This window comes from Gadus macrocephalus, chromosome 15 (assembly GCF_031168955.1).
Source record: "Gadus macrocephalus chromosome 15, ASM3116895v1".
NCBI lineage: Eukaryota > Metazoa > Chordata > Actinopteri > Gadiformes > Gadidae > Gadus > Gadus macrocephalus.
In genome coordinates, this window is record NC_082396.1 from 12,533,198 (window position 1) to 12,556,413 (window position 23,216).

The window sequence follows — 23,216 nt, forward strand, 5'->3', positions numbered from 1 at the left end:
TGCCCTCACCTTTCATTTTTCCCACTTCATCATCCGCTGTCTGCGGAGTGGGTGGAAATCATTTGCAAGCGCGGGCGCGCCCCGCGTGCTTCACGCGTCGCCGCGGAGACGGATGATGCAGTGTTATGGAGACGGGTGCGGCCACGCGGCGGTGTCAAAGCAACAATAAATACAAACGTCAATTATGCAGAAGCATGTAAACCTGCCCTCTGATGAAGACGCAGAGACGCTGGGAAACGACGCAGCCGGTTGGCGGGGCCGGGGCACGCACATACATACACGCACACGCATGCACGCAGGAACACACGTACACGTGCACGGCACGCACGCACGGCAAACACCTATTCCGTCGCTGGGTTTCAAAACACCGCAGGAAAACATGGAGACTATCTCGGGAAAAAAAACCATCCATACACAAACATGCACTTACACCCATTTAATTCAGGATATATATGGCTTCCACACACACAAATACAAACACGCACACGATAACTCAATCTGAAAACACGATTACTCAATCTAGGAAAACAATATTTTCTCACTCAGACACACACTCACACACAATTAGATAGCTATATCTCAAAATCACACATATTTCCCCACACACACAACGTGACAGCTATATCTCAAAATCACACATTTGCGCACACACACACACACACACACACACACACACACACACAGTCTGAAGTCCCCTGCCGCCCTCCGGCTGCCTCTGGAGCAGTTTATCAAGTAATTATTGTTTGATTACAGCGTTTCATTATCTCCACTGATTGAGTCACAAGCGATGGCAAAGGTCACGCGCTATTAACGCGCTGCTCCCGAAACATATTTTCACGCCAGCGGTTGTTTGCCCTCCCTCTCGTCTGAAAGGGCTAATTGCAAATGCATTTGTTTGAGGAAGAGAGGACCCCCACCCCCCCATACTAACCTACACCCCCCACCCGGCCTCAAACTCCCCACTCTGGCAGAATACCAATGCAGCTACCATCAAGTTCACACCTAAATCCACACACACAGAAAAGCAAGTGTAGTCATAAAGTGTAAAAATAAAGGTGAATTGATACTGTAGCTATTTCATAAAATACAACAGACTTCCAGAAGTATATTGTTTTTTTCATTAAGTTGACCAACTGTGTTTATTCAAAGTGGACGGCTGCAGTTGGGTCAATCCCACTACATCTCCCACTGGTGGCGAACCAGAACGTAGCATTACTCCACCTCCCACCCCCCTCTGCTGCTGCTCGTCCAATTAGCAAGCTCGATCCCAGAAAGAAGCACAGACACACAACGTGAAACACGCCATACCTGGGAGGGAAGGTGATCTCCAGCTCATGCAGACGGTCCTTGAAGACAGACAGCTCTTTGTCAAACTCTAACAGCTGAGAGAGGGGGAAAGAAAAGCGGGGAAGAATGTGAAAGAGGCATCAGGGTTTTGTTGCTAACATCTTACACGAGCTAACACCTCACATTACTGCCACTGTCGTAAGCAGCTTTAATCGGAAAACAAATGCCAATACCCATTAAGGTTCAAATGGGTGTGTGCGTGTGTGTGTGTGTGTGCACTAATGACAGGCATAATGAGGATATTATAAACATCCATTAGCTATAAGTACGCTGTCGATAGAAGTTGCTCAATGGCAATAATTAAAATGAAACCTCTGGAGTAATTATATCATTCATTATACCACGATATTAAAACCGGCTTCCTAATTGGATGTTATTGTGTAATATCTCACAATAATAGAGAATGGAGAATGAAAAGACTTTCATTTTGTTAAGAGGGTACAGAGATTGAGACATCAGCATAACCACACAAGTTAATTTATTTGTGTGTGTGTGTGTGTGTGTGTGTGTGTGTGTGTGTGTGTGTGTGTGTGTGTGTGTGTGTGTCTATCCCCAGTGGGGGTCTGTTTTTATTTTTGTCTTTCGATCCACACACTCTTCATCAATCATGTCTTCTCTCCCAGCTGTACTCACTCAGCACTGTGTACACACACCCCCCACCCCCAAAACCACACACACACACACACACACACACACACACACACACACACACACACACACACACACACACACACACACACACACACACACACACACATAGACAAACTCACCCAGTAACCCTCCCGTCACTCCCCTGCTCCGCAGAAACCATAAATCATTACTGAGAAGTGTAATTAGTGGCTGCTTGTACACATTAATTATCTGGGAGAGGAACAGGTAGCAGGGCCACCTGCATGACTGACTCCCCAGTCAACTGACGGACTACGTATCCCGGCAACTCTAGAGAGGGTAGAAGGGGAGAGGGGAAGAGAGAGCGGAAGATAGAGCGACAGAGAGAGACACAGAGAGAGACAGAGAACGAGCAGAATGGAGTGGAATAACTTGATAGAGACAGAGCTAGAGAACGAGAGATAGAGACAGAGGGATGGAAAAAGAAAGAGACCGTGACAGAGGCTGCTTCCTCTACGAGAGGAAGAGCTCCACACAACTCTGTGTCTGGTTTGTAAACGGCGCCCTAAAGCACAATGATCAGAGCTCCAACTAGCTACCTGACAGAGCCCTGGCGGTGACACGACGCAGCCTGGGGGCGGAGCTTGTACGGCTTGACGTTAATTCCATTACACGGATGTTCTACACGAGGCAAGACGCTGACGGCGACCTAATGAAACATCAATAGGAGGATGTCGTGGCAGACGCCGACTGTGTTTGGTGGAGCATGTGGCCGTTAATGTGTGTGTGTGTGTGTGTGTGTGTCGTTGGGTGTGTGTTGTGTGGGTGTGCGTGTGCGTGGTAAAAACAGTACTCTGGTTGTCTGCCGCACACTTCCGACATCGCTTACATGTTTACATTTGCGATATGAACAGAATTCTGCACATTAAAGCTGATAAGTTTGGCCGCTGGTGGACATGGCGTGACGCACTGCAATTATGGTCACGTGTTTGTTCAAGTGCACAGCCACGCGTACAGAAAACTTGCCAGATTGAAGTGTGGTACGACAGTATTGTAGTACAACATCACCACAATCCAGGAGCTATTTCCATCAGGAGCATTTGAGACATGAGCTAAATGTGTTTCTGCATGTCGTATTACCCTCTTCAGGTTCCATACTTTCGAGTTTTGTTTGTTTTTGCAAACGTCTGCACCGTGGAAGGGTTTTTTCCTTTAAATTAGAGGTTGAATAATCGTTTTTCTACTGGGATTTGTCACAAACACTCTTCCCGACGTTGGCGTTTCTGTTTTTTTCCACTCAAGACTTGCAATTCTCCTCGGCGTCCACGTCATTGGGAAAAAAAACATAAAAAAGTATGAATACAAATTGTAATAAATAAAAAGCAGCCATTGGTGGCGCTCCCAGACACGGCGCTGGTGGCGGTTCGGAAGGGCAGATGTGGCGCATTCATCAAACTCACACGCGGCCGGGGGGTCACGGGGAGAGGGGCTCACACACTGTGGATGAGGGATGGAGAGGAAGAGGATGCGCCGCACGCTCCACTGTACAGCCCATCTCTCCCGGCCTGCCGCACACCGCCGCGAGAGTGTGCACGGCCGTGTGTGTGTGCGTGCGTGTGTGAGAGAGAGGGCGTGTGTGTGGATGAGTGGGGTGGTGTGTGTGGGGGGGATGGGGTTGAGTGGACTGAGACACACACAGAGTCAAGCATGACAAGTTTGTACTATGCCTGGCATGGTCGTGAGAACGCTGTGCACGCTTTTCACAACAAAAAACATTGCTTTCTTTCTATGGGGTGGAATTTGCGGTGCGTTTTTTTGTGCGTATGTGTGCATGTGCACTCAAATGCATCCATCATTGTGTTTTTATGTGTGACATTGGATTTGTTTGCGAAGGCCTAAAACTAGCTCTAAAACTTTAAGCGTTGGACAGCTTTCCTTCCCGGACAATAGCAGGGAAGCAATGCAGGGCTGAGTGTGTGTGCGTGTGTTTCCCTTGTGGGCCATCTGTGTGTGTGCGTGTGCATGTGTGTGTTGTGTAAGTGCCCGCTTGCTTTAAGTGAATGTTGAGTAATTCATTTAAGTGACTGGAAATTTCACACTACATTTCATCCCAGGTCAATTAAGCATAATGACTCGCTGGTCCGATAGGTCAGTGGTGTGAAAGGAAAACACACACACGCACACGCACACGCACACATTTATATTGTTTCAAGGCCTCCTGACATTGTAAAGGCATTGGTAGTTTGTCAGTTAAATATGACCTTGGATGTGTGTGTGATGTGTGTGTGTTTTCCAGATCATGACACAAGAGGAGGGGGGGGGGGGGGGGCGGGGGGAGATGAAAAAATGAGAATAATGTGGTAAAAAAATAAATAACTGACTTTGCTGAAATGGACTTACTTCAATAAGTGTAGAACATGATGACGTACCAAGTCCGCTTGAAAGCATGTGTATTAGTACATGTATTTGTGTGTGTGCCTATGTGTGTGTGTGTTTGTGTGTGTGCATTAGAGAGGGAAGGTCTCTGTCCCCCATGACTGCCCTCCCCCCTCCCCCCCTGGCAGTTTGTCCACTGGCCGTAATTGTGCTTTGATTTACGCGTTGTCAAATATCCTGGGTGACAACACCTGCTGCCATTAAAAGCCATCAATAAATGCCGGGGTGAGAGGTCATTTAATTTGATTTTTACACCGCACACTTGGCTTTCATTGCACTGCGGCCATATTTTTTCTTCTTTTTTTTTTATGAGATCTTCATTATTTTGTGCAGAGGAGCGATAAACTGTCACTGGAGGGGTTGGGCGAGAGGGAGAGAGATTTTCAAAGTGTGTGTGCATGTATGTGTGTGTGTGGGAGGGGATGGGGGGGTTGGCAGACTGTTGGGAAACAAACGTGGCCTCATCTGAATAAATGCGACATTATTCTAAATCTACATTATTCCCCCCCCCCCCCGCCCCCACTTATTGACCACTCAAATGAACACTATTCACAGTGGGACTGGTGTGAACACCGGCAGTAGGAGGAGAACCTCTGTGTTAATGATCGCCACATCTCCCCAGAACACCTGACCCCCAGCTTCACTCCCTGAGGCTCAGCCACTTCCTGAGTGTGTGGGTCGGCTTTTATTTAGCAAGATGCGTGTTGCTACCTGCTACTTAACAACTTGCGCGCGCGCACACACACACACACACACACACACACACACACACACACACACACACACACACACACACACACACACACACACACACACACACACACACACACACACACACACACACACACACACACACACACACACACACACACACACACACACAGAGAGCGAGAGAGAGAGAGAGAGAGAGAGAAATGGTCTGTTATTCCATTATTTACCCACCCTGCATCCGTCCTCCATTCTATTTCCTCTTGAGGTTTTTTTATATCCGAGGGGGGCTGTGAGCGATGCGCCGCCGCATGCTGCAAGCATCTCAAGGAGGGCCGTGCGCCAGACAGAACGAGTTCATCACTGGCTTGTAGGAGCCCCACAACAAGCTGCAAATGCAGTGCACCAACAACCCCCTCCACGCACGCACACACACACACACACACACACACACACACACACTCTCCCCATCTGGCCACGTGCCACTGATAAAGTTACAATAAAGAGATTCTGAAACAAAATCAATGACAGAGGAGGGGACAGGCCCCGGCGCGTGTGTGTGTGTGTGTCTGCGTGAGTGTGTATCTACGTGTGCGTGTGCTGCCAGACAGACGGCAAAAAAAGAAATGTGGTGTCCGTGTTGTGCATCTGTAGATAGGCAATCAGTGTAGACAGACACACCATGTATGTGCTCTTGTTTGTACACACAGCATCACACACACACACACACACACACAGCATCACACACACACACACACACACACACACACACACACACACACACACACACACACACACACACACACACACACACACACACACACACACACACACACACACACACACAGCATCTCTCTCCTCCCCCCCCCCCCCCCCCCGACACCACGGGCGGGTCGGAGGAAATTTAATCTTCCCAAATACTCATCAGGGCTCTCCATCGCCGTGCAGTGACAGCGCCGGGGATTATTAATTATACAATTTCGATGGGAATATCGACTAAACAAACCTATTAATCATCGCAAAAGTCAATAGGCATGGACACATTCAATCATGTCCCAGCCAATGATTACTCCCCTCAAAATACAATAATTATTTTCAAGAGCTGCCTCGAATTAAATTTCTGTCAAGCCGGTACAAGTCTAGCGGTTGACGAAGGATGCCATGGATTTTTCTCTCTCCCTCCTTCTCTCCCTCTTTCTCACTCTCCTTCCGCTCTCGACGTCTCTGGCTCTCTCTCCCTCTCTCTCTCTCCCCCTCTTTCTCCCTCCCCCCTCTCTCTCTCTTTCTCCCTCCCTCCCCCCCTCTCTCTCTTTCTCCCTCCCCCTTTCTCCCTCCCTCCCTCCCTTCCTCCCTTCCTCTCTCTCTCTCCCGCCCTCTCTCTCCCTCTCTTCTCTGTCGCGGTGGCCAGTGGAGGAGAAGGAGCAGAGGGAGAGAGGCGCGTTGGGGGACATTTATCCTTTTGGAAAGGTAGTTTGTTTTATAAGGATCATAACACGGTGTGTTTAACTAGACCATGACCATCAGATTATCTCCCGTATCCCCATTATGTCATCCATCATGTCTGCGTGTCGGCATGGGGGACTGACACCGCCACCAACACCCCCCCCCCACCACTACACCACACCTGCAAACCCCCCCCCCTCCTCCCCGTCTCAGCCTCCTCCTGAGTCACCTACAGCCATGTTGATATACAGCACATCAGCCCGCACACCACCATTTTGCTAAGCATTTTCCAATTCTTATAAATTCTGCTTGTCATATATATTTCCTCCTTTTTACACCCCCCGTCATACAGAATGATTTGTGCCGTCGTCCTATTTCCCAGTGCTCAGGTCTCGTCCGTTTAGTGTTGTTATTGGTATTTTGGTTTGAGTTTTGTTTTGCAGTTTAATCACTGATTGCTTCAACCCCTTGTGCGGTTGGTTGATAAACAGACACTAATAAAACAACAAGGGTAGGTCAGTGTTTGGGTGCACTGAGGAATCAGTAAGGTATACAATGACATATGTAAGACACAAAGGGTAGGTCAGTGGCTGGTGCACTGAGGACTCAGTACAGTATACACCGACACGTGTAAAACAACACGGGGAGGTCAGTGGCTGGTGCACTGAGGACTAAGTAAAGTACAGACTTATAGAACAAGGTGAGGCCAGTGGTTGGGTAGGCGTCGGGGTCAGAGAGGTTGAGGTGTAATAAAATAAATAAACTAATGGCGTGACTTACCGAGGTCCCATTGTTTTCCCGGAAAACATCCTGGTTGGCATATTTAAAAAGCTTCTTTTCAAGTTCGAGAACAACCTAGAAACAGTGGGGGGGGGGGGGGGGGGGGGAGAAAGAAAAGAAAGAAAGAAAGAAAGAAAGAAAGAGAGCGCGAGAGAAGGAAAGAACGAGAGAAAGAGAGAGAGAGAGAGGCAGTGCTCTTGTTAATTGCTATGCAAAGCGAACCACATGTAGGAACTAATGAACATTCAATTAATGGACATTGAATGAATGGTTATTGAATTAATTAATGTAGCCGTAATGAACTGCGCTGTGCCGCATTGGTGATCAGAGAATAACCACATCTGAGATTAAATACTTTATTACATTATCTATCAGGGTAGATCAGGTAAAAGTCTAATGGGGTGATTTCACTTTGGCTTGATGGTAGAATTCACGTTTTTCTGGCATGGGGGAGAAAATGTTGCAATAATGTCATAATCTTATTAATGTTGATGATATTAACACATTTTATGCATAAATTATCATATAATATTATCTACCCATCTTTATATATATATATATATATATATATATATATATATGTACATAAAATTGTATTATCTATAAACCTGGATCATTTAATAATTCAAGTTTTATGGAAACAGATTTTTCATGAATAATCTAATCAGTATTATTATCTGAGCTTTCATTATACATCTTTGTGAAGTAAGAGGATTTATGTGAAACCGTACATCAGCTGTCATTTGACGGACAGCTTCACGGTGTCCCAGGGTGCATCTGGTTACATGATGAGGTAATAGGTGAGGTAATGAACACGAGCCGCTGCCAGCGCTCCGACGCAGGGCGTGAAGGCGTTGTAACGTACCTTCCTGTCGTTGTCGCTTTCTCTGAATATTAGCTTGTCGACTTCATTGGTGTCAGCGGCCTGGACCGTCTGCATTGTGGCAGTGGAGCAGAGGCTCTGGAGGGGAGGGAGGGAGGGAGGGAGGGAGGGAGGGAGAGAGATTACATTATTTACATTCAGTCAAAAATAGTGTGAGAGGGAGGAAAATATATCCAAAACCTTTTCTTGTTCATCACCATCAATGAAACAAACAGGGGGGCGGGCTGGGGTTAGATATAAATAATTGTACGTTCAAACACACATACACACACATACACACGGGGTGCATTGTGAGGGCCGCGGCGCAGCACATTACCGCCGGCGATTCTTTAGTCCGTGTAACACCAGGCACTACTTCAGGAGGCATCTGAATGTTTTTTTAAAGAACCGGCACCACAAAGTACCACCTCACCGCGCCCCACTACCCCTTCTTCTTTATCCCAGTCTATGTACTGACCCTACAGGCCGTGTGCATGGTTAAATTCCCCTTTGTAGACCCCTAACAATTAGTTAAACATTCGACCATCTGTGTTTGAGGACAGTTGAATGAGGTAATCCTTCAGCCACTGGTTCCCATACCGCCGGGCAGCGGTAGGGCCACCCGATTGAAATTCAAAGCACAGACCAGATAATCGGGTCAAGCCAATATGGCGGGCAGTGGGGGGGGAATAAAGGGTCGCTTTTAGGGCTAAAATGTCACAAATTAGCCCTGCATCCCCCCCCCCCCATCCCGAACACACACACAAACCCACCAAAACAAAGAAAATAAAACGCATATCAGGACAAACACCCTACCCTAGACTAGAGCAGAGGGACCGTCAGATCCCCTCTGCCTAACTCGCTCTCTCTTCTCTCTCTGTCTCTCTGTGTGTCTCCCTCTCTCTCTCTCTCTCCCTCTGAAAAGCAACTTTCTAAAGCCCTAACAAATCGCTCCATCTTCCAGTCATTTAGGCCTTCCAAATGCAGGGTCAATATGGCCCCCTGGCAGCCAAATGCTAATGCGCTTAAGTGTGCTTAAGCAGCTTTGTGCAGCGAATGGGCCCGGAGAGGGGCTTCTGGAGACCAGCACGGCACCCCTACTCCACTGGCAAGGAGTCCTGCTCTGTCCTGCTCATTCAACCACAATCTCCCAATATAGCAATTTGTTTATAATCGAATGCAGTTATTATGTTTAATCAATGTGGTGTTTCAAGGTTTTGCTGAGCGATGGCGCTGCAGTAATTCAGAGTTCGCAAAAGTAACATTTACGCTATTCTTTTTTTTTTTTCTGAAACAATTTCGCAATCAAGTCATTTCATTGTCAACAATTTTTGATTTTTTAAAACATGCTTATGTATATGTCAAACGTTTCAAGTTTGACATATACGTTCATTTGATCTTTCAAACACAAGTTGCGGCATGATGCCTTGCCCTGCATCCGTGTGTCCCTGCAAACGGTTTAGTGGTGGCGTGATGACCGCTAGAGTGTACATGTGATGGATTGAGTGATTGATCCGTGTTCATTGACTTTGACTGATCAGCATGTCTTACATGCCTGGTCTGCTGATTGCACGCCAATGATCACATCTCTCCTTTCTGTCACTGAGGAAGATCCCTTCAGCCCTCTCCCAAAACAAGGCCTCAAACCGCCATTCGCCCAGAAGTCTCTACTAACTAATCTGAGACACTACACAGAGAAAGAGAGTCTGATCAAGAGACATTGAGAGAGACAGTGAGAAAGAGAGAGAGAGACAGGGGGACATAGCGAGATTGAGAGAGAGACGGAATGAAAGAGAGTGGGAGAGAAAGACAAAGAGAGAGAGCAAGAGAGACAGAGAGACAGAGAGTGACACGTTAGCAGCCTCATAGTTGTACTTAAAGTGCCAATCTCCAAGACCCTCCTAGATTTTCATTTTTATCACCACTATCTATCGCCGAATGAGGTCACTCAATGATGATTGAGTCTATGGCCGACTATTGCTATGGCTGCACTTGTATTTGCATTTCCATTCCTTGGAAAATCCCAAGCAGCAGCCAGTTAGTGAGAAGGTTGCCATCAACCAGTAGTGGTTGTACAGCCAGAGATGGTATGGCCGAGCTACAGCGATAATGTCGCTCTTCAACTGACTTGTGTCCGCACCTTTGTACGGGTTCCTTTCACCGTAGATGCCGCCAAAGGGAACAAAACTGAGATAGTCAAGATTGCTACTCTAAGGCCTTATCAACGCACCAATGCATATGTACCACTACCAAAAAAGCCCAGGTTGAAGGCATTGATGGAAATCAAATGACAAAAAAACACAAAATCCTTACACTCAAACACATACACTTAAAGAGAGTCGCACGGCGGGGTTGTTGACCACAACTTTTACGGCGCTCTCGGGCTGTAATCACAGCATCATGCCGTGTAATAATGAGCGCTGTGGCTGATGTGCGAGCCAAGATTGATTTGAGGATTAAAACGGGAAGAGGCCCATCAAAGTGCCTGCACATTACTTTTAAAACATGCCGCCATTGACCGTGCTGAATCAAATTAGCATAATTAGTTTGACTCTAATTGCCTCCTCATTGGAAACATGTGAATCGGGAGGGAAGGATGGGGGGGAAATAAAGTAGGACTCAAACAGACATGAAACAGAGGTAGTTGGGACAGGGTGGGGACCAATAAGGCCAGGATACAGTAAGGGTCTTAGAAGTAGATAATGGCTACTGAACAAAGTGACTTGGTAATAGAGCTTTAGACCAAAGGTCAAGCAGACTATTTGCAGAGGGAGGAGTGTGTGTGTGTGTGTGTGTGTGTGTGTGTGTGTGTGTGTGTGTGTGTGTGTGTGTGTGTGTGTGTGTGTGTGTGTGTGTGTGTGTGTGTGTGTGTGGAGGGGGGCTGCTGCCGTGGAAGGCGCAGGCTTTGCGCTTCAATGGAAGATAATCTCATGACTGTCGAAGGAGGAAGCGGCTGTTTAAAAGAGCTCTCTATTCCAGCTGCTCCCTTAGAACAGAGGTTAAACCAATCTGTCCCACTTCAAAGAGCAAAGATTCAAACACACACACACACACACACACACACACACACACACACACACACAGCACAACAGCCAGGCCTTCTGTCACTGGGCCTGCCTGGTAAACAGATGGAGACGGAGGGCCCAAATAGGGCCAACATAAGGGGCCTGTAAGAAACTTAAACTGCGAGCCATTCGCACAACACAGGGAGAGGAGCTAATACATCGCATGGGATGACTGGCTGTACCCGTTTCATAACGGGGGTTACAAAGGGCTTCATTCAGCTTGGTGGTCAGTCAGTGCAAAACATTCAAACAGGTGGTGTTTATTTCCAAGCCTGCTATTGCTGGAAATAATATATACTTTATATAATAATGTACTGCTAATTTTAGCATTAAAACTCGACTTTGCAGTCATTTTTGCAAGGACAACAATATATCAGGCCCCCCCCCACAGAGACAGAGGAGGATTTCCCTGGAAAGGACTGGGGAGACGGGAGTGGCCCATTGCCATCCAGGTACCGGCCAGATAAATGAGTCATCCTTCCTCCCCGGGGAGGGATATCAGCTTTGCATCCCTCCTGCTCCCTGCCCAAGCCCACTACTCAGCACGCTGACATCCAGCCCAATATAATAACCAAGAGGGCATGTAAAACATGCAGGTTAATACCTATTGGGCCGAAGAAGACATACGAGCTGAGAACAAGGTTGGACAAAGAGAGAGTGCAGGAGAGGAGATATAGCACTGCTCGGTATGACTTGTTTTTGGTGGTACAACCCTGTGGATTGATTCTGGGGGCCACAGGGGAAGAGAAGGATGGCTGAGCCCCACACAATGATGACTCCCATTGAACAATCATGGATCAAACCTGGGGGCATTGACAATAGACAAATCCATTCGACTGATCACAACATGAAGTCATACATTTCCAAATGTAAAACGGCAGGAGTCATCCTTTAACACGTGATTTGACTTCATGTGACGCATTAAACTAGAGTCGTCATCTTCTTTTCGGGGCTTATTGAAGCGGTCTTGTTTACGACAGCCCCCCAAACAAACTCACAGGCGGCCATGAGCAAACGTTGGCCGACGTGTGACCCGTCCTCTAAAACTCTTCCTCATGGGTCAAACTACTGACCAACTGCTCCCTCAGCTCCATTCGGGACAACGCACTCTGACACACCCAGCACACCCTCCCATCCCTTCCCATGAACCCCATGGGTACTGTGCGTGCTTGTGGTGGGGTGATGGTGGTGGGGATGGTGGTGGTGGTGGTGGTGGAGGCGGTAGTGTTCGTGGTAGGGGGTCCGGCTCCACGACTCGGCCCGGAGAGGTAAAAGGGGCGTGCGGGGTTGGACGATAATGGCCCCTATTTATCTCGTGCATAAGAAACATCTGGGAAACTTCTCAGAATACAATAAGGTGCATTGAGTGCTGCCATTCCTTCTACCTATAGGACCCCCGCCCCAAAAAAGTATTTGTGCCCCCAAATGGATAATGGACAGGCCACAAATCATCCGGGACAACAGGGCCGAGGGGTGTGAGTGTGTCAGTGTGAGAGGCAGCCAGAGTGAATGTATATTTTGTGTGTGTGTGTGTGTGTGTGTTCTCCCCCCTTGGTATTTAGCCTCTTTGCAGGCCATTCTACAGGGATCCATGCGGACAAATTGCCCTGCATGGTCGTCTTTGAGAGGCGGTGCAGCGCGCAGAGCTGAAACACAAGGGAACAGGCCCATAAAAATTCATCACTTTGACCCCCGCGACCTGCCGCTACTGGGGGGTACGCACACACACACACACACACACACACACACACACACACACACACACACAGGCAAGTGGCCCTCCATTCAACAACCCACACAGATATATGCACATGCATAGACACATAGGCTCATTAGAAACACAACCAAACACATACAATTGTCCTCAAAAAGATTTTGATAACTCCTCCCCAGCGGCATACAATAAGACACACACTCAATGTTTATTCAAAGATTTGATCCAGAACTTTGTCGGCGTTGAAGTCAAATGGAGTAAAAAAAGAAAAGAAAAACCTGCTGATCTCCAGCTTTCCGTGCATGCACAGACACACACACCAAGACACACACTTGCAGACACAATGTCCATGGAAAGAGTCAACTCGAACAGGAAAAAGGCCACCAGATGCTTCATTGTGTGTGTGTGTGTGTGTGTGTGTGTGTGTGTGTGTGTGTGTGTGTGTGTGTGTGTGTGTGTGTGTGTGTGTGTGTGTGTGTGTGTGTGTGTGTGTGTGTGTGTGTAAGGTAGTGGTAGTAAAAGGAGGGTGGGCTGCAGGCTAGGCGCATTAAGGCCCCAAGAGATGGGGGACATTGTCCTGCAACATTACTGCCACCTGTACAAAGAGAGCCCATGACAGATCTCATCAGAGTCAACCCTCCCCTGCCAATTTAAATCACCAAAAAGAAGAAAAAAACACAAAAAAGCACACTGAGAAACCAGTGGCGGCAGATGCCGGCATGGCTGTTTAACGTAGCGGCTTCTCTTACCTCCTCAATAAGGGCCATACAATCAGCCCACTCTACGGTCCCCTTAATGTGGCATTCATTTGAATGTTATTAGTGAACGCTTGTTGTGTTCCTGAAAGGCAGGCCTTCTGGGGGCGAGCGATGGGACGCAAACGCAGTGGCCACTGGCGTGTTTCTCACATCAGGGCTTAGGGGGTGGGGGGGGGGGGGGAGAACATTCATCCTCTTAATGGGAACACAAACCTGAATCTAACCAGCAAGCAATGATTATTTAACATTAAAAACTGCCAATGGGACAGCTATTGATAGGGTACAAACACTTACTAAGCACTTAAAAAGCATTAAGTCCCTTTTTAATTTAGTTATTCCACTATAGCGCTCGCCGGGGAAAATCAATAGGGAGGAAACAGCCGGCGAGGGTTAGGAAATATGCAGTTGCCGAGTCAATTAGAGGACATCACGGAAACGATTGGTGATTGGTATTTAGCACGGGTGGTCCAATAAAAACGCAGAGCCGATGGGATTCATTACCTCGCTGTTCGATTGAGGCCCAGACCAAACAAATTAATGAAGCTCTAATTCTGTGGCTGCTTAGAGAGGCAGAAGCGCGCTGCTGCACTTTGGAACCACAATCGTCTGCAATTATCTTGATATACATTGTAAGTAAAAACAACCAACAAAACACTAACAAGAGGGATAAAAACAAAAACACTAAAAACACTAGCTCAATTCCGATCCGAAAGTGTGGACGTTCCAGCAAATAAAAACGTTTCCCACTGTTTTCCCTCTTTTTTTAATTTAGCAACCGAATTGTTAGCGCCACAGTGTCCTGGGATCAATGTCCGGGCAGGAAGGTGACCAAATACGGACCTGCCCTCTTCCTTCCAGCCCAGTGTGAGGGAAGAGGTGTGGAGGGAGGGGGAGCCACAAAACCCTCAGCACACACAAAACAACACTGATTCATTCGGAGCACCATCTTTTAATTAGTTTGCACCATTTCATCTAAACGATGTGCTGGTCCACCTCACTGGGTTAAAGGGGAGGGGGGAGGGGGTAGAGAGAGACAGACAGAGGCAGAGTGGGAGGGAGTATAATTCAGTAAAAGGGGGAAAGGGGGCTGGAAATAGGAAGGTGTTTGCGGGGAGGCAGTGGCGGGTGGGGTGGGACGGGTTGGTTTGGTGGGTCTTGACACCCCACCACAGGGCGCTAGGCAACCATCCGGTGGGTGGGCTTTGTGGGACATTTTACCAATTTTTCATGGCCATCCCTCTTGTTGTGACCCCGGTGCGGGGCCCTTTATGTCGCTGACAGCTCCGTGCAGGAAAACATGCTGCCGCTCTGATAGCATGAAATGGAGGAACAAAGACCCCCGGGGAGAGGAGAAGGGGCCCGCCGAGGCGCGCCGTGCTCCGGACCCGCCTGGCGCTGGACACAAACAGATGTTAGGCCGGCCCCGGCGCTCACCACGCCCCCCCCCCCGGAGGAGGGGAGGGCCCGGGGCCCCGCAGCAGCTTTGTTTCAGGGCTCCTCTAAGACAAAAAGAGGAGCCACTCCTGCTGAAAGGGCCCCCTAGCAATATGGCCGCCGTAGATAAATCGTGTGTGTGTGTGTGTGTGTGTGTGTGTGTGTGTGTGTGTGTGTGTGTGTGTGTGTGTGTGTGTGTGTGTGTGAGACTAGGGGTGGTGCAATGAATTCTCAATGTGCCACTTAATAGGCCCCCCTCTTAAATATGATGGGATCTTTTTTGGGGGGGGGGGCTTGAATGAAGGCTTGAATGAAGCCCAGAGACTCTTAATTTGTGAAGGCAGAGTTGTTTAAGAGCCGGCGGTGCCAACGTGGGGCTTTTACAGCTGCGTTACAACGGCCCATTGTGCTGAAGGACATCACTCTGTAACCCTGCGACGCCGCAGCGCGTACAAGAAGCCAGTGGGGCCGGGCCACTTAAATCATCACCTCACCAACACTCACAATGAGTTGTAAACTACCACGCCATATTACTGGCCCTTTTTCCTTTTTTTTTTGTCTCTTATTTCCATCTTCATGAATCAACTCCTCGGCGCAGCGACGACCTATTTGTGTCCTTTGCTTTTGAACCGAATGTATATAATGCGACGGAATTTCAATATGTTGTTTGCGGCACGGGGAAGGGGCAAAGAGGAATGTCCTTGCTTGCGGAGGGCTTCTTCAACACCGTGTGGTGTAGGAGACTTCCAGGCAACTATTGCCAAGGACATGGAGACACCAATGTGTTAGTGGTGATGAAAGTGGTGTGTGTGTGTGTGTGTGTGCGCGCGAGTGTGAGAGCGTGCTTGTATGTACGCGGGCCTGTGAATCTGTTTCAGGGTGTCTGTCCGAATAACCCTTATGCAACCACCATAGACCTAAGACACCCATGCCTCTCCCCTCCCCCAAGTAAGGGAAAATCAAAAACAGTTATTGTGCTGCCCCATGGACAGGGGACTGTATTAGCCGAGTTGGGACTGACATCATACGAAGCAAGGCCCTCAGTGCCAGTCACAAAGAATCGCCTATCCTTCACTGGGGGTGCCTCCATTCTTCTGCACTACATCAACATGAAGAAACCACGGTTATCATTACTCGACTTCCTCGCTGTTGTTTCTCTTCTTCTTACGATCGTTATGAGTTGCGTTTTTACTTGGGCTCTCAGCTCCACTCTGACTCAGAGAATGGAGGGGGAGGGGAAGCATCAATTGAGAAAATTGCAAGAGACAAACAAATGTTATTGACTTGGAGCCCGAGTCGATCATTCATCATTTATAGGAAAAATTGAGCGGCTTCCAAAAAAGGAAAAACACTGACCCAAAGATTTAATATCACTCTGAATTTGAGTGTGGGATGCCAGACTGATCGGATTATGATTACAAATGAGATCCCACATTACAATATTAAGAAGGGAATAATGTCGATGTCTACAGGACTACAAGACAAATACACAAGTTGCTTGTTCGGATTTTAAATAAAGGTTGGGTAGTCTAATGCTTGCAAGTGCACACGCACACACAGACACCTGCGATCACTTGCTCACGGTGCCTTCAAAAGTTGCCTTGTGCAGTCGCAGTTATTAACAGAAACTTGAGCGATTGTGAGAAAGGGAGGAAGAGGAAAAGAATAAGAGAGGTAGTGGATGGGTTGAACGTAGAGGAATGATAATATTCTCCCAAAAGTATCCGGTGTTGACTAAGTCCAAGAAGGGCACCGGACTCCTCCATGCGTCCTGGACCTCAGCATCATCTGAACGCTGAACACATCAGCTCTATAGCTCAGTCAGAGGGAGAAGTGCGTCAAGTGTGGGTCAGGGTGCGAGAACTCAGTGCCCCCCCTCCCTGGTAGGCGCCGTCTTGTGCCAGGCTCTGAGGTCATCGTCAGAGCCTGGTTTGGACGGGTCACGCCACGCTACCGCTGGCATGGCGTGTCCAGCTGCCCACCCCCCCGCTCCGTCCCGCTCACAATAGCGATGGCGAGGGCGGCCGGGCGCGGGCTCAAACGGCCTGTTGTTAATGGAGACATGGCTTGTTCCTCGTTTGGTCAGAGCTTTAATTATACGGGCAGCGCTCCGATCAAAGCCGCGCGTCGTGTGTTTACGCCCCTCATTGGTGCACTGTCTCTCTCTCTCTCTCTCTCTCTCTCTCTCTCTCTCTCTCTCTCTCTCTCTGTATCTTTCCGTTTTCCATCTCTCTCACTTCATTAGCATACAGAGCAAACAGAGAGGGGTAGAGAACAGGCGCTGTTGTCCGGAGGGAATAGTCTCCCCTCTATATCGAGATGGGTTATCTCTGGTATAATGGGGCCTCATTGTGATAGATTGGCCTCCCTAAGTGAGATAATATGCCTTTATTGTATTGTCGGGAAACATCTCTGTCAGGGACTCTCTGGGGTAGCAGGCGATACACTGGCCCAGGGCAAACAGCGGGGCGGCCAGAGTCCATCCGTGACTCCATATATATGGGTTAATCACAGGCAAAGCCCACTGCCATTCAAATGCACAGCCGTGAACTGAATCTCACCTGTTTGTGAAAAGGTGGACATTTTTAAATGAATAGCGTCTCAATGGGACCCGAACATTTAAATCTTTAATTTCGATAGGAATTTTTGGACTGTTGATCAAGGTGTGTGTGTGTGTGTGTGTGTATGTGTATGTGTATGTGTATGTGTGTGTGTGTGTGTGTGTGTGTGTCCACCAGGATGCTGGAAGCCAAACAAGGTCATAGTCCCCAGCGTGGAGGGTCCCTTGGAACAGGGGCCCAATCAGTGCTAGCCCACTGGTTAATAGATGGATGGGCCCCAGAATTAATTAGCCTGACTAATGTAGTGTACACTTAATTACACCGCCGCCTTTTGATTTATAGCTGCACACATGCTATTCAAAGCTGGGATAAAAAGGGAAAAATATATTTCCCCCTTCCCCGTCACTATGGGAAATGGTTTGCCTGCCATTGGCTCGGAAAGGACACACTAGCTACTGCTAATCTTCTTGGTATATTGTCTTAACTTTTGGCGTAGCAAAGACATTCCAGAAATATTTAATATATTTATGTCCTGCCAGAATTACAGATTTTTTTGCAGAGGAAATTCAGATTATATTAGACAGCCAATGCATCACAGGGATTTAGTGTCTTTATAAATAAGACCTTTCAGCCTGCAGGATCTCAAATGTACTGCAGATCATGTATCGTGCTGTACATAATTCAGTCACAAAAAGGTTCTAGGATAAAGAAACATGGTACATGAACTTAAACCGTATTGCACATTACACATAAGCAATACATAAAACATGTTCCAACGGTGAAAAAGAAAATATCGCCATCCACGCGCACATAGAATATACTGGTGCACGTATAGTGTCCACAACACCAGGGTAAGCCAGCCTTTAATGCAGAGGTACTACATACTGCATGGACGGAGAGATGGGGAGCGCAAAGCCTGCGCCTGGATACTCTATTCCTACTGGCATGGGGCGTGTGCTGCGAGCCCGTGTGAAAAATGAAATATCTATCACTCTGCCTTGTCATTACTGAGCGCTTTACAGCGTTCATTAGGAGTGGGGCTAGTCCTGGGCCCCACCTTTAATTTCATGCTGCTCAAGCAAGAGAAAGGACAGGGGACAAAGGGGGTAAGATTGATGCCTGGCCCCCGTCCCAGCCAACCACCCGCCCGCCCACCCGCCCGCCCGCCGCCTCTCCCTCGCAATCTCCCTCCGCCTCCGCTCGCAGATAGGGGGCGCTGCTCTAAAAGCACGGGCCCGGGACGCGAGCACTCTGCGCCGGCCGGAGCAGCGAGGGGGCAGCTAGCTTAATGAAAGCCCCGGACGGGCTCCAATTAAAAGAGCCCCGCGTCGTGTCAAGGGGACAGTAGATCAAGTCAGCAATTAACCCCCCCGCCGGCCCCCCATCAATCCTTAAATTGGAGCCGGCCGGCCGCCCGGCCCCGCGCCACACAATCTCTGCAGATATTAAATTTACATTCTATTACGTTTAATTAGGAGGGATTTTAAATATACTAAGAGTCCAGGCACGGCGCCTCGGGCATGTCAGCCCTGCTGCTGATTCACGACCACCTGCGACCTCCGCGGGAACGCGGGCACGCATGCGCACGCCCACACACACACACACCATGCCCAGGGCACAATCTCACACACACACACACACACACACACACACACACACACACACACACACACACACACACACACACACACACACACACACACACACACACACACACACACACACACCTTCCAACAGCCCAGCGTCTTCCACCTGCCTCAGACAGACGTCAACACGTAGGTCGTGTTGGTGGTGTGGTGGCTATTTTTCGATATAATGAATAAATACTAATACGATTTTATGGAAATACAATCTTGTAAATGTGTCTTCTCGTGTGGGAGCCCTGATTAAAAAGCAGCGGGTTCAAACTCCTACAGGAACAGGTTTATTGACCACAACAAAAAAATACAACTTTACATGACAGTTGGCTTGCTGTTTTCTTGGCCCGTTTGTGAGTGGGGTCTCGTCCTCAATCAAGTAAAAGGCCCGGACACTCAATGGCTGAATGCAAATAAATAGTGCTAATCATGTAACACACGTCCCTGACTGTATGGGTCACACCTGCAAAGAAAGTGATAGTCACCCTATGTTGAATTAACATTAATACAAAAATAAATAAAAAGGTATACTATTCATCCTCAAGATCAATGGATCAAAATCAAGGACACAAGGCTCAGGAAAACCCCTGGATGGGTGGCCACCCCATATCAAAAGGTGTCTCCGTTTTCACACACCCGAGCCATTGCTCCTTGGTTGACTACACCGCCTCCCACGCCCACCTTCTTCTGTTCCCTCCCCGTCCTAAGCCTGAGCAGATCCTAGTCTGGGACCAGCCACACCTGCCTCCCTCGCTGGCTCCGGGCCGCACCTCTCGGGCGGCAGGGCCCGGCCCCAGACAGAGCCTGTGAACCACTGGGAAGGAAGAGAGGGGAGCGGGGTACTTTTTCGGCGGGGTCCGGACCACCTCTAGGCAGCTCAGCCCAGGCATTAGTCTCCACGTGGCTGTGTCCTTTGTCCGGCAGTCAAAGGACCGCTGAATGGGGGTCAATTGAAGCCAACTCCCTCTGTCGGTCACAATTAATGGGGTAGCCCTGGGCAGGAAGGAGGGTGGGATGGAAAGGAGGTGGTGGTGGGGGTGCGAGTCCTTTGGTTACTGATCCTGACGCGCAACCATCCCAGGAATTTGCCACCTGTATCCACCCTCACGGGGACAATAACCCCCACCCCCACCCCACCCCACCGCCCTATCCCATCCCTCCACCCCTAATACTAGCCCCGCCCACCTTTCGATCCCGAGCCCACCTCCCTCTAGCGTGCGTGTGCAGGTCAATGCGCGGCGCCTGGACGTCCATTGAGGACCCGGCGGCCCAGACGTCAAGGCACGGTGGGTGAGATGTGAGGCCGCTCCTTGCCGACCAGTCACCCAAAACGGCCGGGGCGGAAATGGGGGGGGGGGGGGGGGGGGGGGCGGTAGCGTGGTCCTACAATACATGCGTGTGCAGCTGCAGCGACAGGGACTTACCAAAGGTCTGAAGGAATGTCCAACCGGAAAAAAGGGGAAATAAACGGAACCGAAACAGTGACGTAAACCAGCGCTCAATATATGCTTATCAAGCCATGTGCAAAAAATAATAAGGAAATCGACTACAGAGATAAATGTGAAAATGAAAAGATGAAGAGCGAGCGGAGAAAAACAAACGCGAGGGAGAGCAAGTGAGAACGAGATGCTTGTGCTCTCTCTCTCTCTCTCTCCCCCCCACGCTCCCTCTCGCTCTGCGTGTCTGAATCAATCTTCAGATAAGCATGGGAGATCGATCCACCTCGGCCCTCAAGCTCCAGCTAAGCACTTCGGCGGACGTGCACTAATTGTCCTGCTGACATTAATTGTCATTAAAGGGTTTAAAACTGCTAGCCGGTCCGCGGGGTTAGCGCCACGGTTACAAGCCCATTTGTTTGTTGCTTTTTTAGCAGCGCTATAACAGACATGGGGCGGGGGATAGATGGAAACATTTTATGGAAGGCTTCACTTTTGTGGCATCTTACATAAGCAATGTTTGATGAAGAACCTACTGTCTTTTAAGTGGTGTGTGTGTGTGTGTGTGTGTGTGTGTGTGTGTGTGTGTGTGTGTGTGTGTGTGTGTGTGTGTGTGTGTGTGTGTGTGTGTGTGTGTGTGTGTGTGTGCATGCATGCATGCGTGTGTGTGTGTGTGAGGATCTGTTGTGTATTGCTTCATAGCCCACAGCTCTAACTTCCTGGGGTTTTCTTTAGTCTAAAGAGCCCCCCTACGTTGCTGCCACACCCCTCAGGGAAAATCAATCAGATACATGTGGCTGAACAAATTGGTCCCTGTGAGTGAGTGTGCCTGTGTGTGTGTGCCTGTGTGTGTGTGGGTGTGTGCCTGTGTGTGTGTATGTGTTCCAGTGTGTGTGTGTGTGTTCCTGTGTGTGTGTGTGTGGCCAAGGTGCATAAGAAAAGAGCAGGAGGGGGGGGGGGGGGGAGGGAGAGGGGTAGAGACGGACACACACTGATGCAGGCCTTACACATCCCTGGTAGAAGGGGTCACGACCCCTGGCTCCACTCAAACAACATTTCAGAGTGGCCGGGACAAGCAGAGGGTGAGTGCTTACCTACCCTGGTGTGATAAGGAGGTGTGTGTGGGGGGATGTAAGGGAGAAAGTCATCTAGTTTACTCATTGCCATTGAGCAAGGAGATGACTACAAGAGCATCCCGAGGCACCCAATTGGCTGCTTTTTGTCCTTTGCAGCCACCCATGGGTCCTCTGCCAATGTGTACTTACGGGGGGGGGGGGGGGGGGGGGGGGGCAGTTAAAGTGCCCAGGACACAAAATTACATGACTTACTATTTGTACCCACAGTTACTGAAATATGCCCTGGGAGCGTTTCCAACATGATATTTTCTTAACGGCATCATAAAGCATCGTGATAGTGTAATATATAACGGCACATCATCAATGGATAGCACCGCTGACAGAGCCAAACTTTTAGTGGGTGTTTTTCTGTATTCCGCCCGGGCCGCTTCTCAATGGCCTCAGTGTTTGTGCCATCTGCTGCCGCGGCTCAACGGGTGGCGAGGGAGCGACCCACTGGAACGCTCTCCGCACCCACGTCTTTATCTTTCACATGATCCCTGTTTTTTTTTTTTTTTTTTAATGCGACCTAATTACGGCACCGGAATCTAATGTACCACATCAACTTTGTGTGGGTGCCTTGAATTGATCCACTGTGTGTGCGGAGAGGAGGGAAGCCGCTTTGAGTGGAAACATGTGCCGATCCCTCACATCAGCTGGGACACGGAACGGGGCTGACTCCCTGCGGGCCCAGAGTAGGACACTGAGATATATCCTCCAGAAAACACAAAACTCCCGAAGGCTGCAGCGTATAATGGCTCCTGAGTCACTGCCTGCAAAGCCCGCTGCATTGAAAAAACCTGAACTAAATTAAACCCCTTCCCCAACTTTTTCCTTTTCAACAGGCCGCTGGTTGAATGCAACAATGCCCACACCTTGATCAGGCCCACTGACTCCAAACCTATTGTTGTTGTGAGAGCCAGCCAGCGATTGCCCCACAAGTGGTTTTCTTCCCCCACAAGAGGCTTATCGTTAGGCCCCACTGTCTGCGGTGGGCCTTTTATGACTTGTTATTCCACTGAACCACCACCACCACTCACCCTCCCCTCATCTCCTCATTAAGAATGCTGAATGACTGCAATACCCTGGCCCTCACTGGCCTCATTTGCACCAAGAGAAGGGAAGGAGGAGGCAGGAGGAGGAGGCAGAAGGAGGAGATGGGAGAGCAAAAGAGGGAGGGAGCAAGGGAGAGGAAGGGAGAGAGAAAGAGTGGTGAATAGCAGTATAACATAACAATGCACTTGGAGGCTAGGTAGGCAAACACAGCTGGGCCAGCCCCACTGGAGTGGATAATGAGCCATAATTCTGAGG

The 23,216-nt window shown here is 48.9% G+C and overlaps 1 protein-coding gene across 4 annotated transcripts in view; it reads right to left on the minus strand.

Annotated features, from left to right (window-relative positions):
* The window catches only part of LOC132473428 (inositol polyphosphate-5-phosphatase A), a 41,666-nt gene that overhangs the window by 16,625 nt on the left and 1,825 nt on the right, over positions 1 to 23,216 (minus strand). For all 4 annotated transcript variants that reach the window (XM_060073554.1, XM_060073551.1, XM_060073553.1 and 1 more), the window contains exons 2-4: positions 8,189 to 8,284; positions 7,324 to 7,398; positions 1,309 to 1,382 (exon numbers count right to left, since the gene is read on the minus strand). In XM_060073554.1, the coding sequence (XP_059929537.1) occupies positions 1,309 to 1,382; positions 7,324 to 7,398; positions 8,189 to 8,263 (224 nt within the window). In that variant the 5' untranslated portion in view covers positions 8,264 to 8,284. The remainder of the gene's footprint in view (positions 1 to 1,308; positions 1,383 to 7,323; positions 7,399 to 8,188; positions 8,285 to 23,216) is intronic.